Source organism: Rhizophagus irregularis, chromosome 26 (genome assembly GCF_026210795.1).
Source record: "Rhizophagus irregularis chromosome 26, complete sequence".
Lineage (NCBI taxonomy): Eukaryota > Fungi > Glomeromycota > Glomeromycetes > Glomerales > Glomeraceae > Rhizophagus > Rhizophagus irregularis.
In genome coordinates, this window is record NC_089454.1 from 2,038,631 (window position 1) to 2,054,955 (window position 16,325).

General features: G+C 26.5%; 3 protein-coding genes across 3 annotated transcripts; 1 reads left to right on the forward strand and 2 right to left on the reverse strand.

Moving 5' to 3' along the window:
* Positions 1-60: 60 nt before the first annotated feature.
* OCT59_017643 (uncharacterized protein) lies at positions 61-1,732 on the forward strand (the record flags this gene model as incomplete). The annotated part of the gene is made up of 2 exons (XM_025314592.2): positions 61-575; positions 656-1,732. The coding sequence occupies 2 exons, from the start codon at positions 61-63 to the stop codon at positions 1,707-1,709; spliced, it is 1,569 nt and encodes a 522-aa protein (XP_025184768.1). The 3' UTR covers positions 1,710-1,732.
* A 3,962-nt stretch (positions 1,733-5,694) lies between these two features.
* On the reverse strand, positions 5,695-7,074 carry OCT59_017644 (uncharacterized protein). The gene has a single exon (XM_066137625.1). It carries the CDS (start codon positions 6,336-6,338, stop codon positions 6,051-6,053), a length of 288 nt encoding a protein of 95 aa, XP_066004184.1. The 5' UTR covers positions 6,339-7,074; the 3' UTR covers positions 5,695-6,050.
* Positions 7,075-11,642: 4,568 nt separating this feature from the next.
* Positions 11,643-12,011, reverse strand: OCT59_017645 (uncharacterized protein; the record flags this gene model as incomplete). The annotated part of the gene is made up of 2 exons (XM_066137626.1): positions 11,643-11,810; positions 11,883-12,011. The coding sequence occupies 2 exons, from the start codon at positions 12,009-12,011 to the stop codon at positions 11,643-11,645; spliced, it is 297 nt and encodes a 98-aa protein (XP_066004185.1).
* Between the last annotated feature and the right edge of the window lie 4,314 nt (positions 12,012-16,325).

The window sequence follows — 16,325 nt, forward strand, 5'->3', positions numbered from 1 at the left end:
TTTCACAGACCTTTTTAATTAGTTACATTTTTATATTTTAAACACAATAATTTTAATAAAATGGGTGGACAACTTACAAAAGAACAAGCTCGTCTACCTTTTGGTTACGTTTCCTCTAAATCTAATAATAGACGACGAATAACGACGGGTCTTACCCCTTCAACGATAAGACCTAATGTACATCCAACCTCAGATACTCCAGATTCACTTTTGAATGACCTTTATGAACTTAATAATCATTTACAGAATGTATCTAATCATCTTACTCTGATTCCACCAAGTGGAGAAACGGCATCGATAGTAACGACAGCTACTGATGTTATTTATCCCGAACCTGTAACGGAATCAGATAAACCTGACGAAGAATTATCATGGGCGATATTACATTCTCATAATGGTGATGACCGTTCGTGTTTTCATGGGGTAACTGATGAATTAATAGATGAAAATAGCGAACTAAGTCATATATTATTTAGTGAATTACCTAACTTAAAAAATATCGGGCTTTGTTCTCTTGGGCTAGTAAAATTAAGTAAAAATATCTGTTTTCTATATATTACGAATTGTCTACAAATGTAAGTATTTTTGGGGGGATGAGGGAATGTTTGAAATAAAGATATATTAACAAAATAATTTATGTATTTTTTTTAATTAGATGCTGTAATGAGTTGACAGAAATACCGGCAGAGATTGGATATATGAAAAATTTAACAAAACTCGACCTGTCCAAAAATAAATTAGAATATATTCCAGATACAATTGGATTCTTACATAAGCTCGTTGATCTTAGATTATCAGAAAATCAGTTGACATACATACCATCTTCTATTGGATCTCTTAAGAAACTTGGAACTTTGTTGCTTGATTGTAATAAAATTGTAGAATTACCTCCAGAGATTGGAGAAATTAAAACACTTGTCAATTTGGATGTTCGCGATAATCCAATTACCGTTTTACCTGCCGAATTGGGAAGGCTTCAATATCTACGCAAACTTCGTACAGATGGTTGTCCATTGAAAACGGAATTCGTACATGAAATCACACATTCACCTCCAACACTTATGGAATTAGCCGCACGAGCTATCGTTAGGAAACAAATACCAATTCTAGAGGATACGACAGAACATCTAAAAGATTATCTTGCAGGCGCTAAAAAATGTAGCTTTTGTTATGGGCCATACTTTGAAAGTTTTGTTAAAAGAGGAAAGATAATTGATAAGAACGATCAACATATTCCTCTTGAATATAGACTATGTTGTCCACATTGGAATACTGAACAAGAACGAGTTAGTTTACTATTCTGTGCGTTACCAGATACTGCACCTAGCTCTGAACCATATAATTATCCAAATAATATTGATCCTACCATAGCATCAGATGGTAATGCGCCAATAGTAAATGAAATGGTTTCAACCGAATCACAACAAAAACTTCAACGTCATCCTTCTGCAAGACGTTCAATGACAATTCCCCTTAGTTCTCTTGCGAGATCCCCTTCGTTACCAAGTTTACCGAGGTCAGCTTCTCCAAGACCTACAAGTCAATTAGGAGATGATGTAGGAGTGAAAAAAAGTAATAGTACACGTGGAAAAAACGGAGTATCTCTCTGGAGACCAAGGAAGAATAGTTCCGCATCTGCAATTTTGGGAAAGCCTTTACGTAACAGTTCATCTTTGCGCCTAAGTTCTAGATGGCGTTCACAATATTGATTTACGCAATTACATATTCCAGTAAAAAAAAAAAATTAAATTTCTTTTTGGTAAATGGGATGGACATTTATTAATATTATTACATTATTATTCCTTACTTTATTATTACATTTACTTTTTTTTGCAATCAAACATATAGTTGTTGAGACGATGTGTGTGGGGAAGAAATTATGTATATATTTTTTTTTCACTTGTTTATTTCACATAATTTAAAACCTCATCTCCCCTTTCCCTTTATTTCTTTTTTTTCATCACTTTCCCCACGCGCGAATTTTTTCTTTTTTTTTGATCTTTTCACCTTAATGTGTATAGTTTTCATTATCTCCTTCTTAAACAAACAAAAGTCCAACCGTCTCACTCAGCTTCCTATAATCATCAATTATGTTTATTATATTTGGGAAATGTTAGTAATTAATCATTAATTATCAGTCCTTTCAATCAAAGTAATCAAAGTGAAAAAAGTATATTATACGGTAAATATTCCATCGAAAAAAAAAACCTTTACGTTTGATGACCTATATGTGTAAGAAAGAACAAACACGCTCTTTTGTTAGGATATGGGAAATTAAAAAGTTCCCTCACATTATTTCGTTCTTTTTAAAATCAAAATTTTATAGACTTATTTATTTTACCTCGCTCATTTTCTTTCTTTTTTTTTTAAAAAAAAACCAAAAAATAAAAACTTTTTATCCTTTTAAAATCTTATTTATTCTCATCTCTAATTATCCTTTACACCTTAACTTTCACATACTAGTCTTTGAAGGAACTTATAAATATTTTTCCAATTCTTTCATAAAAAACTTCATTTGCTAAAAAATGTTGGATAGTTTGGAGAGGTGTTTGTATATATTATACATATATAAAAAATTTTTGGTGGATTCTTTTTTTTTCCTGAGGTTTGTCAAGTTTTTTTTATTATATTAATACTTCCCTTTGCCATTTTTTTCGTTCATATTTGGCTTCGCCGTCCGTTGAGCGCGAAATTAACCGAGAACAAGGAAATTGAAACGAAACCCTATAATATTAATACTCTTTAAACAAAAAAAAAACCAACCAGAAAAAAAACAAAAAAAAAAAAATTTTATATACATTTACTTAACCTTTTTATTATTCAATACATTTTGACTTCTTCGATTGAGGTATTCCTTAATTCGATAGAATGAAAAATATTTTAATCATATATTTATTAAATAAAAAAAAAATTATTAATAAAATATTTATATAATAAGATTTTTGAGTATATTTAATTATTTTAGGGATATTTTTTTGTTTTTTTCTTCTTTTTCTTTTAAATGTGATTGAGAACTTTAAGGATGGAAAAAATTGGTGGCAAAAATGGTGAAAAAACCTCCCCTCGAAAAAAATCATTACCTTTAATTGTATTTGAAAGGGAATATATATCGTATACATACTCTTTTTGGAGGGAAAAAAAAGTACATTGTTCAATTCTGTGATTATTTTTTCGTAGTATAATTTTTTTTTCTTTTACATTTTTCTTTTTAATTTTTTCAAATATTTATTATGGATTTTTTTTTTAAAAACTTTTCGTGTAATTTTTTTTCCATAGAGAATTTACGTGTTTTTAAAAATTAATATTTGAAGTGGTTAGGGAACTTTATTTATGAAAGTTTAATTGTATAGGAAGGAATGAATCGATCAAGTCTGGATTTATGGCTAAAAAATTTAAGAATGTAGCAAAAGGAATTAAAAAATTACGAAAAATATCGGTTGTACATCCGAAAATTTTTCGGTTTATATTTTTTTTTTTCATACTACAATTTAAATTAATAATATCCAATAGAACCCAAACTTGTCGATATATTCATTACAACCTTTCAATTCTGATTCGTTCTTTATTTTAATCATTTCCTCTTAATTAAAACCAACTTCCACTTTTCCTTATTTCTCAAGAAAATTATTAATGACCTCTTTGTCTAATCAAATCAAATATTTCTTTTTTTTTAAAAAAAAAACGTTTTTTCATTTCTTTTTATGTTAATAAAATATTTATTGTAATCATTTTTTCTTTTTTATCAAAATCGTTCATATTTTTTTTTTGGGTTATTTAAAAAAGAAATTGGCAAATGGCAAAAAAAAAGGAACAATGGTATTTACATTTTATTTCGATTTTCTTTTTCGATCGGTTTAATTATTATTATTATTCATTCGAATTATTTATCGCATATAATATTTATTATTTCGTTTGTATATTTTAAATTATTTTTCAAAGAATAATTATTATTATTACAATAATATTATTTTTTTAAGTACAAAAAAAAAAAATTAAGCATTTTAAAAATAAAATAATTTTTTTATTCTTGTTTTTAATTAATTATCATTTAATTCATTTATTAGAGTTTGTGAACAATTTGGGATTGAACATTGGGGCGGGAATACCCATTTTTTAAGAACATTTTTTTTTTGTTCGTTAAAATCGGGTAAAAATCATTTTTTTTAAATAACTGTTAAGGTTCATTTATTTGTTTTGGCATTTTTTTTTTTCATGTACATAATTAATAATTTTATTTAATGTATAAAAAAAAATGTATGTTTTATATTGTAATATACATTAAATTGCACATGTCATAATAAAAAAATGGTTCGTGATACTTTTGATACTTTTGTGTAAAAAAAAAAATTTAAAACAATAAAAAATGATCAACTGATTATTGATGATGAAAAAAAAATGATTTATCTAAAAAAATAGAAGAAATAGTTTTTTAAATTTCAAGTTTTTTTTTTTTTTTAAAACAATACTTTTTTTTTTTCTAAAAAAAAGAAAAAAAGATTGTTTGATCAGTTGACGAAAATCCGAAAAAATTCAACCAATCCCCAATTCCCCAATTAAATCTAATAAAGGTTTTATTAAGTTTCATAAAAAAATAAAATAAAATAAAATAAAAATAAAAATAAAAATATATTTGTGTTCGTGTAATGAAAAAAATTGTATGTGTTGTAATTCCGAAATTTCACCCGAAAAAAAAGAATATTTTTTTTAAAAAAATCTCATCTTTTTTGTCAAATAATAAAAACCTGTTTTTTTAAAAAAAAAATAGAAAGAATTTTGAATAGAAGTTTAATAGTAAAAAAGAGGAATTTTTTTTTGTAGAATTTATGAAAAAAGGAATATTCTTTTTTTTAAGAATGAATGAAATAAAGTTTTTTTTTTTTTTTTATTTTTAAAAAAAAGATTTTCGAATAATATTTTATTGAGATTTTTATTTGAAAAAGTTTTTCGAATTTAACTTGCATTACATTACATACAGTACATAAATTATTTTTTTCCATTTAAAGAATTTCTTTAGTTACATTCTTGAAAAAGATTTTCACATTGATATTTTTCTAAATTAAAAGTAGAAATACCCCTAACCCCTTTTATTCTTTTTATTTTTATTACTTGATATGTTTTTTTATTTTTGATAAAAAAAAAAAAAAAAGGAAAAAAAACCCCTAAAAAAAAATATATTTCAGTGTAAATATTTGTAATATTTGTAATTATGTATATAAATAATTATTCACGAAATTTCCGACTGACATGATAGTGACAATGTGACATCCCCCCTCCCCCTTTTTTTACTTCATTTTTTTTTATAACCAAAAATAATTTCTTTTTTTTTTAAAATAGAATCTTATTATAGTACTTGTAAAATAATATTTTTTATTTTTATTTTATTTTTTATTTTCTTTTCAGGATTTTTATCCTGTTTTTATGATGACAGATTGGGGTGGATAAATTTTTTGAGGGGTTAAGAAGTAAGAGGAGGGAAAGATAAAAAGACTTTATTTAAATTTTTATTTTGTTATTTTGAGGGTAGTAATTAATATTTGTGAATGTTTTTAGGCAAACACATAAATGCGAATTAAATGAAATTAATAATTACTTCTTATATCAAATATATCAAGCATCATTGTGTATGATCATCGCGTTAAAATGGTGTCAAAGAATTATGTAATTTTAACAAATAACAATATAAACAGAAATTTCCCATATTTAATAGTTAATAATATTTAATATTTATATAATAAATATATTATATATGTATATACATTGTAAAGGAAAAAAATAAAAATAAAAAAATTATATAGTAAATATGTTATGTATATATTAAAAGATCGGATAGATCGGATCAAAAAAAAAAAATTTACAAAAAAGAAAGAAGAAAAAAAACTTCCTAATATAGAACTAGAAAAAAAAACTATCAAATATATCAAATATCCTTAAAATAGTAATCAACCATATATTTCTATACATTATCTATCTAAAAAAAGAATAATAATGAAAAAAAAAAAATATTATTGTAAAAAAAACCAAATCTCCTTTTCAAAAAAAAATTTGACTCATTATTTCACATTCTTATCCGCCTTTTTTTTATCATCATCATCAAATACAGGTCTTAATTTATCATCCCAAGCATAAGGTGTTCTACGTCTTTTAACTTTTTTCTCTTTTTTTTCTATAGTCGGTAACGTACCAAATTTAACATGTTGTTGATCTTCTTTATCACCACAAAGTTCTTTGGTTGGATCAATTAATGTATCTTTGATCGGTTTGGGTTCATCAGCGAAAGTAGTTGATAAATTATCATGTTTATCTCCAAGTACCGAACTTGATGATGTTGATGTTGCCATTTTTGAAACTTGTTAAATTTTTTCGTTCTCGTTTTTTTGTACTCTTATAAATAAATAAAAAAGAGAAGTGTAATATTTTCAAGTACGAGGTAAAAAAAAAAGTATATTTTTTGATTTAAAAATAAATTGATTTTAAAAGTTTTTAAAAAAAAAGAAATTGAAAAAAAAAAATTGGATAAAAGAATCGGATTTTTATAAGTTTACTTGGCTGTGACGTTTGTGACGTTATTCTATTATTCCATTCATTAAGTCATTAAGTATTACGTATTATCGGAAATTATCTCACACTAAAAACCAATGATTTGATTATATAATGATGATGATGATATAATATTCAAATGATAATATTCAAATGATTTGATCAGAAGTTCACAGCGAAAAATAAAGTTAAGAAAGGTAAGAACAAAACAATATGATATATATAGTATATTTTACAATACAAAATATATATATATTTATTATATATATATATTCCGTATAATTAAATAGAAAAAGATTTTTAAAATGAATATAATAAAATAAGTAAAACAAGAAAAAAAAGGAAACAATAAAAATTTTTATTTACAGAACTACAAAAGGTATTAAACGATACAAACGATTTTTTTTTTCTTTTTATGATATATAAAATGAATTAAATAAAAATTGATAAATAAATGAAGATCTATTATTATAGAATTTTTCCATCGGACAAAATAATATAATATAATGGAAATGAATATTTTTTTTTTTAAACAATGAAAAATTCTTCAAAAAAAATCTCTTATTTATAAAGCAAAAATTAGAAATTCGTGAGAAAAATTAAAAAGCCATCGTAATTGAATATATTGCCACGTTTTTTAATATCATAATCATGAATTTTTAGTAATCTTTTAAATTTAACCAAAAAAAGTAAACTTTACGGAGAGATCCGAATGATACCTTTCAAACTAAGATTTATTTTATTATATAAAATTATTTTTAAATGAAACTAACTGTATTAAGTAATTTAAATCGACTTTAAGAAGAATCTGGGCTTATGATGTTGGATTACTAATTGTTTCTTAATGATTATTGAGTTAATAAACTAACTAAAATTTGAAGAGATAATTCCTTAAAAGGATAAATATATTTTCTCGAAAAATCATAGAAAATAAATATTACACGCATATTGTAAATTCATATTTGATCGTCGGAATTATTACGAAACTTCATTAATCCCACTATGGTAAGAATGTTACTAATTTACCAGTTCAAATTTTAATATTTACATATATCTTGTAAACGCATTGTAAGGTGCATTGGCCATTGGTGATTGATGATGTCCGGTTTTGACCTGTAATCCCTGTAATCGTCCAGTAATCGTAATCGTAATCGTTCGGTAATCGCTCGGTAATCAGAGTTTCCCCCATTTTGAAAACGCCGATAAGCAATCTTTAGATAAGATTAGCTGATAACAAAATTGGAGATTAAGCTGCTGTTGAATTTAGAAGATTATAAACCTAAGTCCCTTTTTTATATATTTTAAATATATTTTTATATAGCACTCTATTTACTACTACTATATTACTAAGAATGTAACTCACCATATCAACCAATGTTGTCCATATCCTTCATGTCCTTCATTCGTCAGTTAAAAACCTTGTTAAATTCTGTCGATACCATTGTTATATATTTAGAGAGAATTTGTGAAGCTGTTACCGTTATACAATAGATATGAAGTTATCAAATGGATAACCGGTATTTGATGTGAACAAAAATGCGAACAAAATTATGGAAACAACATGATGCCTCTTATGATTATATCGTCTGAAAGGCTATCATAGTAAGACCACGCTGTTTTTGAAAGTTATTACTGATTTTGTGCATAAAGAACTGTATTAGCCCTACAGTTCTCTATCAATCTAGTGATGGATAATAATAGCGGACAAAACATATATTAATCAGTCTTGCTACAGAAGAAATGCGAACCTCTGATGAATTCTAAGGTCTTTACTTGAACAACTTGAACAAAAATCCAGAAATAAATAGAGATTGATGTGTGATGTTCAGCAGATTTCATGATGATTTTTTATATTCATATTTCACCAGCATCGTCAAGCCAATGTTGGATCATATCCTCTTCAGAATATTAATATATGGTAAACTTAGTACCCTAAGATCCAGATTCCCAGATTTCACTATTCTATTTCAAAAATTATACAATTTGTTGTTCGCTGATACTTATTAACAAGATGATTGATGAAGTTAACATATATTACACAACATTTTAAGCAATAAATTCAATAAATTAGTAAGAAACTTACTTGAAGTGTGTTTGCGCGTAAATACACAAAAATATTAAAAGGTAAATATTTGTTCCTTCATTCTTCGTCAATTAGCAATGATAATTTCATTTAATTTACGAAAATCTATAGTAAGATAGCAAGTAAAATATGTAAAATTAATTTATTATATTCATTAATTATTTAAAATTACTAAACAACTTGTTATTCCTTGTTTACCTTCATTTATTTAAAAGATTTGACAGGGAGAGAAAAATATCCTCAAAAAATTCTATATCACGAAATATTTTTTTTTTTTAAAAAAAATTTTTTTTTTTGCTGCTGTACACTCCGGGGATAATTTCCATTAAACATCAGACTACGCTGAATATCAAACGCGGAGTGGTGTAAAAAGGTGTTGGGTTTGTAGTAGGTTATTAAAAGATAGGATAAGTCTCCTCAGAGTAAGATATTTAGGATAGAGTCGTATCGCTTGAAAAAATAATAATCGTGTATATTACTTCATGTATCACGGAATCTTTGTATTTACTACAAATAAAAAATTCGCATCACTTAATATTTCTAGTATGTCAATTTACAAGGCAATTAGGGATGAAACAGATCGGTAAGTTAGATTGATAACAAAGATCTGGATTATTACTAATTTAGGGCAATACTCTTTTGCTTCAGCTTCGACCTTCAAGAAATATATAAGTAGGAAGTGAGCGTAGGAGGATTCGATTCTTAAAGGAATCATTTTCTCTCTACAATTCATTATTATGGCCAGTGAACCTTTAACAAGCACTTCAGGAGTTCAAACAGACGTTACGGAGGTTTTCCAACTTGAAGCATTCTCACTAAATTACCTATGAAATCAAGACATTTCAACTGTACCCAACTACAGAAACGAAGTGCCCTTCCTGTCCTTCATGTCCCATAACTATTAATATTCACAATTTTGCAAATCTAATTATCAACTAATTGATGACTAGTTGTACAATCAAGACGCGTCTATTCAAAGGGGTCGTATAAATTGATTAAGCGGAATTTCAATTTATGTAATAAAATTATTAATTTTAGCGTAAATAAATACCTTTCCTCGTCTTGATATGCGCACATCACAAGTTGATTATAAAAAGATATAAATAATCTCATGTTTTTCTTCTACAAAACTTATTCTCACCAGTCACTCAAAATTTCTTGTAATGATGTTATCAAGGTATGTACTTTTCCTTCGTTAGAAATGTAAAATTGGCTTTGGTGGTACTCTATATATATATATATATATTGAAGTGATAGTTCCTTCGTGGAAACGTGGAAGTGATGCTTCCCTTTGTGAAGGATAACTAATAAAATTCCTAGTGCTATTAAAAGTTTCTTTGAATTTATCTGTTGTTACTTGTTAGGTCCACTGAATGTACTTTCCTTACAATAGTTTGATTGATTGATCGAGATCCAATCTATGTTACACCACCTCTTGCTCTAACCCCTTTTTTTAGGTACTTGCTGTAAAATTCTAGCAAACAAATGAAGTTTGAAGGGCGTAAGTTATTTAAGTATAGACTATAGATAAATGGCTACGAAACGAAGATTTTATTTTTGAAGAAGCTTCATAGCACTATATATATTAAAATTGAATTTACATGAACCTCTAAGCTAAAATATAAGTTTACTGGTTTCGTGCACTTCAATAAAGACCATGATATTTGGATTTTTCGCGATAGAGTTTATTTTTTTTTAGAAAGGTAGTTGGAATTGTCAAATACATGAAAGTGATGATATAAGAGGTACAAAGTACACATAAATTCGCGATAGAGTTGAAGCCGTACGTTTAATGTTTCTGTTCCAAAGTTTTAACTCGGGTAAGAATTTAGCTTAATTAAAAAAAATCTCTCTTTATTAAAATTATTCTCATTATTTAGTAATGATAATGAAGTCAGAATTAATTACGCGGTTTTTGAAGGGCACATAATTTCACATGATACGAACAGTGTTTGAAACTCAATATGGGTGAATATGCGTTGCTAAAACTCTGCACATGACCAAAATTTTATGTGCAATCTGCGCACATCTGCGCACATCGCGCACATACCATATATCTGATATTTATAAAAATTTTTAAAACGCTAATAATATTTGAATTTTTTATTTATAATGTAAGGATAATAGTGTTTATTGGCATTTTTATGAACTTGAACTTAATAATATAATAAAGGTTTTTTACAATTTCATGTATTTTTTTTTATAGAATTTTAAATTTCCAAAGTATCGTCCACTAGAAAAAATGAATTATGCATAAAAAACATTTTCCGCACATCATTTAGAAATTGCGCACATAAAAATTAAATTGCAACACATAAAATTTCTAATAATATGCACATTTCGCAAATGATTTAAAATTTGAATTCCAGACACTCAACAATCTTTACTATAACCAATAAGTAATAATATGACTTTTGATAGTTTCATATCCTTTATCTTTTAACATTTTCATTATTAGCATCAAAAATTGAATTAAATACTTTTCCGTCTATGGAATTATAATATTGTCTTGATATTTTATTTTTTTCAATGTTTTACATGACACATTAAATTGAATAAATTCTTAAATTTATAGGATTTTTTTTTAACGCTTTTTTTTTAAGAAATATAGAATAATACTAATTGAATATGTAAATCTCGGGAGCTTCACCTTGAAAAATTTACTCCAGGAATCTGCTTCCCAATACGCATGTGAGTTTTTCCAGTACTCGGGGTATCGGATCTTACTCAAAACTTCGTCCTCCATTGTTAAATTAATCAACAAATACTGGTACACAAAATTCTTCCATAAAACAAGCCCGATCAAAGCTGTTTGGGCTTGTGATTGGTGAAGTTTTCGTAACCTCTCTTTAAGGCATTCCATTTTGTGAGATATTGGAGTCCCCATAAGCACTATAATAGTAGGATGGTAAAATTTAAGTCCTGACTTTAAGACTGAGTCTTTGAATTCATTGTCTTGAAATTCTTTCATAATAAATTTTAATGTAGAAATCTTCACTTTTGGGATCCTATGAAGATGCATCTAAAGATCTAATGTTGATAATTCCTTTGATAAGATTTTGATGTGACTTTTTTCATAGATTTTTTTGTCAATAGAATCCAAAAATAATTCCCAAAGTATTTTCCTGAAACCTTCAGTTTTACAATAAGTTATTTTTCTAGCGGTCAAATTTAATTCTTTACATTCTATCTGGAAAGAGTATTAGAATTATGAATTTGTTTTTTTTATATTTTATTTTAAAGGACTTAGATTTCAATTTACATTATTTTGAATAGTAGTAGGACCATCTTCGTCTGGGATTAACTGATCTTCCTCTTTGCTTTCTTCCAATGGGACTTTAGCAGCATCCAACAATGGAATCCGGCTCTCGATATTTTCGTCTATTTCCATTTCCTCATCCTCTCTACTCCCAATAGTTTTATCACTTTCATAAGTTCCTGTAATTCAAAGTATAGAGCATTGAACAGTTTATCAGAAACTTATGAAACCTTTTATGAATATTATATCAAAAAATTAAGAATTATTTTTCATAAATAAGTATTGTTTTTTTTTCTTTAGATATTTTAAGAACAAGTTATTTTAATTGAATATTCCTTTTTTTCATTTACTTTTAATTTATTACATTATAAATTATCACATTTTGGGTTAAGAAAAAATTATATAAGACTTCATATATGACTAAATATTTTGAAAATAATACATACGCTTATCAGTTCCATAAAATTATACTTTGTGACCTTTGCAATAATGACTTTTGGGGTCATTTCTTTTTTCGCAATTTTTAGCTGATGATTTTTTTTCTAATCACGAAGTAAAATAAGTAAAATGTTTATACTCAAAATAAAAACAACTTAAATTCCATACATCATTCATTCGTCCATTTGCATGTAAACGTCTATTGTCGCTATTGATCCTTCCTTGTTTTTTATAATTATTTCAGCTTCATTGTGACTTATGTAAAGACATAAGCTACTTCTTCACCTGTTAAAAAATTGTATTAACCTTACAAATTACCAGTCAAGAAATTACATAATAAATTCATGTAATATATACCTTTTTTGAGTATTCCTGATCAGTTAAAACTATTACATTATTCCTTTTTTCTTTCCCTGAACAGTTTGATTTTTTTTGAATATTGATTATATCTGGGAATGGTACTTTCTCACTTTGCATTTCGCTGTTAATATTATTTTATTAGTTTTGTGGTATTTTGAAATGAATTTGGTGATTCATCTAAATTGCCAATATTTGCATTGACCAACTCTCTGTCTTGGTATTCTCAGTAATATCAGTCTAAAATAAATAATATTAATTATGAATTTAAATAAAAAATTGTTTAATTAAAAATTTTAAATTAATAATTACTAGTCTTCTCTCAAAATTCAATGGAAAGATTCATGAAAAATGGACATCATAATTATTTGGATTATGACTATTGTTTAACAGCTTTGTGAAAAATTAACACAATAATATTATAATATTTCTATAAAAATGATGAGAAAGTTGGAAGAAAAACACAGAAAAATTAACACTGGGAACCCTTAAATTTAGCTGAATCATCCTTCTTCAATTCAGTATCAGTATATTGAAATCTATCACTAAGTGTCCTTTTTATAATGGGAATTATATTTTAAATTACATGTGCTTCAATAGTCTAACAATTTTTGTGATCTTTAACCTATTTGTAACATCAAGTCTGAAAATAATCTTATCAAAATCCTCTTTAATCTTAGCAAGATCAAGATTACAAAGTCTCTCCTCTCTTCGATTAATTCATCAACAGATTACAAAGTCTCTCCTCTCTTCGATTAATTCATCAACTATATTTTCGTTGTCACTGTATGGTCTCAATATGGTGGTGGTGATGATGATGATGGTGATGACATTAATTTGGCGTGGAGGCATTTTGTTAAATTTAAAAAATTTTGTTAAGAAGATTTTAGGAAAGAAAGTGGTCTTAATTTGCTTATTATAATAAATTTGTAATTGATAGGTTAATTGATGATAACTTCATTATCCCTCTCACATATACAAAAATGGTAAATTTCGTCAAAAGTTATCTTTAACTTTATTAAGCAATCAAAAATAAATAGGGTCTAAGACTGGAAGGAGTTATATTCACCAAGATAGTATTCAAGTTTTTTTTTTGTGTTTCACTTTCTTTTCTTCTATATGTTTAATAATAAGTTAGAAGATAATTCTAGTTCATTAGTATTTCAAATATTCTTACTAACCTATCAGTTTTTTTAGTTTAGTAATATTTCTTTTTTTACATCCTCATCTATAATGAAAAGTAATCATAGGCACTTTTTATAACTTATCTCATTGAAATGACAAGAAAATAGTTACCTAAAGATAAATTAGATTTTCTACTACTAGAGAAAATATTTTATGCTTAACATTATAATAATTTTATAGTCTCAAAATAAATGTTTTAAAGTATGATTCATTCCAAGTGTTTGCTCTAATACTCGTATTCCTGCTCCATTTGCTAGTTTCAATAATTTGTTTCCATATAGGTGCAGAAGAATCTGAAATAAAAGCTGGATGGCCTTTTAGTTAATTTACTATGGTGGTAAATATTAAAAAAGAAGGCTTAATTGAGTTGCTATAAGGCTTAAAAAAAAAGGATATCGGATGTATGTTTTTCCCTCACATAAACACGTTAGAGTTTTTTTTGTGTCAATAATATAAGTTTGTTAGTCTGAGTCTATATACAAATAATTTTTTTAAAAAATTATATACATTGTTCTTTAAGATTGTGATTATATAGGAGTGTAAAGATCAGGTTATACTGGAATTGGTAATGAACTAATGATGATGATTCTAAGAAAGATTATAATGCTGACGAAATAAAAGAATACCACCTAATATTTATAGATTATCAGGAGAAAAAAATCTAAAATCTAATCAGAATAATATGAGATTTTTTTTTCAATGATGAAACTAACAGTCCGAAAAGCATTGTTGTAAAGATGAATAAGAAAATAAACTATTAAATCGCTATTTAAGGAATTATTGCATGCAAAACACTATATTTAACTTTTATACACACACAAGAAGATCGCGAAATTTACCACACGAAAATGAAAAACAATTTAGTTTTAATTCTTTCTAGTTAGGTCCTTTTTGCATCAACTTATTGGTTTGATTGTTTCCATTTAAATTGTCTTACGAGATAAGCTATATTTTATAAATTCACATTACGATTTCAATAATTCAATCATCATCCCTTAATATCCCTTAATAATAAACAATAACCTAAAAAAAAAAATGAAAAAAATAAGAAAAATTCTCAGAAAATTCCATTAATTGACCTTTTTTTTATAATGTTATGTATAAAATTAGGGGCGAATTGTTTTATATATTCATGATAAAAGTAGAGTTTTATCAAAATAAATTTTGAGTTTTCAATAATTATATTAAATACAGTTTCAAGATAAAACTGGCAAGAGTAAGCGGTACAAGTATGTAAAATTTAGCGGTTAAATTATTTCCACGCATATTTATATTCATGTATATTAATCAATACTTGTGTTTAGAGCCTGAAAATTTTCCTCTTGTCCTTTAAATCGTAAACAGCTACTTTGGTACAAATCTCACAAAATGGACGAAAAGCTATAATGATGGAGCATGAAAAATCAAATTGCAATAAAGTTTGATAGCATATGCTTGAAGGCAGGACGTAGGAATAGGACTGTCAGATGATATCATAGAAAGTTTACTTTGACATTGGTCCTACTGACCAATATAATGACGACCAGATTTGGAAAACATTGAGAAACCGATGATGAGAATTCGACCAACTTTTTCGACCCGGAGTAGCCTTCTACAAATATACCATGGTATGAATGAAGACTGACTTTCATGTTTTTTAAATTCTTTTAGCATCAACTTTAACTTTTATCTGCTAAAGGGCAAAAAATCAGGCGGGATTTCAGACGTCATCATTTCAGTCACAAGATTACCGAACGTGATACAGGCACACCACGAAGGTGTTTCTACAGGTCTTAATAACTCTTCCATTACAATCAGAATCCCCACCAGTACTAAAGGCATATGCTTATCTAGCTCAACGAGCAAAGGAGAATCCTCATTCCCTAAATTTTCTTTCTCATGAATTAGTAAAAAAAATATGAAATTTTATTATTTTAAATCGATTTTAAAATTTATTTTATCTTCAGTCTATTGAATTCAAAAAGAACTAAATTTTTTTTTTTTATCCAAAATTTTCAATAAAGTATATACGTTAATATATGATTTAGATAAAATAAAAAGTTCACGCATGACCATGATATTGGTTGAGAAACATAATCATCTTTATGCCCATCGATCATTTCTTTAATTTGACTATATTGACTTATAAAACGATCTATTATTTCTTGGTGACTATCGGTTTGATTCCTGTAAATGGCCTTAACATATCTGATACCCTAATTTTACATAATATAAAATTTTCTAGCCTTGCCGTAGTGCAAAAATTTTCTTAATTTTCTTTTAACTATTCTTAACCAAGCCAATACTTTCAAAGTTAATTTAAAATTAAGCATTCATAATAATATTACAATATGCTAACGATTAATTTAGTATTTTAACGATTAATTTTTTTTTGACCTTTGGTGTAAAAGTTCTTGAATTTCGTATCCGTTATTGTAGTCTCATTGAAAGATGGTTAAATCAATAGAGGGTACTGGTGAGCTAGAT

What these genes read in the sequence shown, in the direction of transcription:
- OCT59_017644 (XM_066137625.1), bottom strand. Translation starts at nt 6,338, where the DNA reads ATGGCAACATCAACATCATCAAGTTCGGTACTTGGAGATAAACATGAT.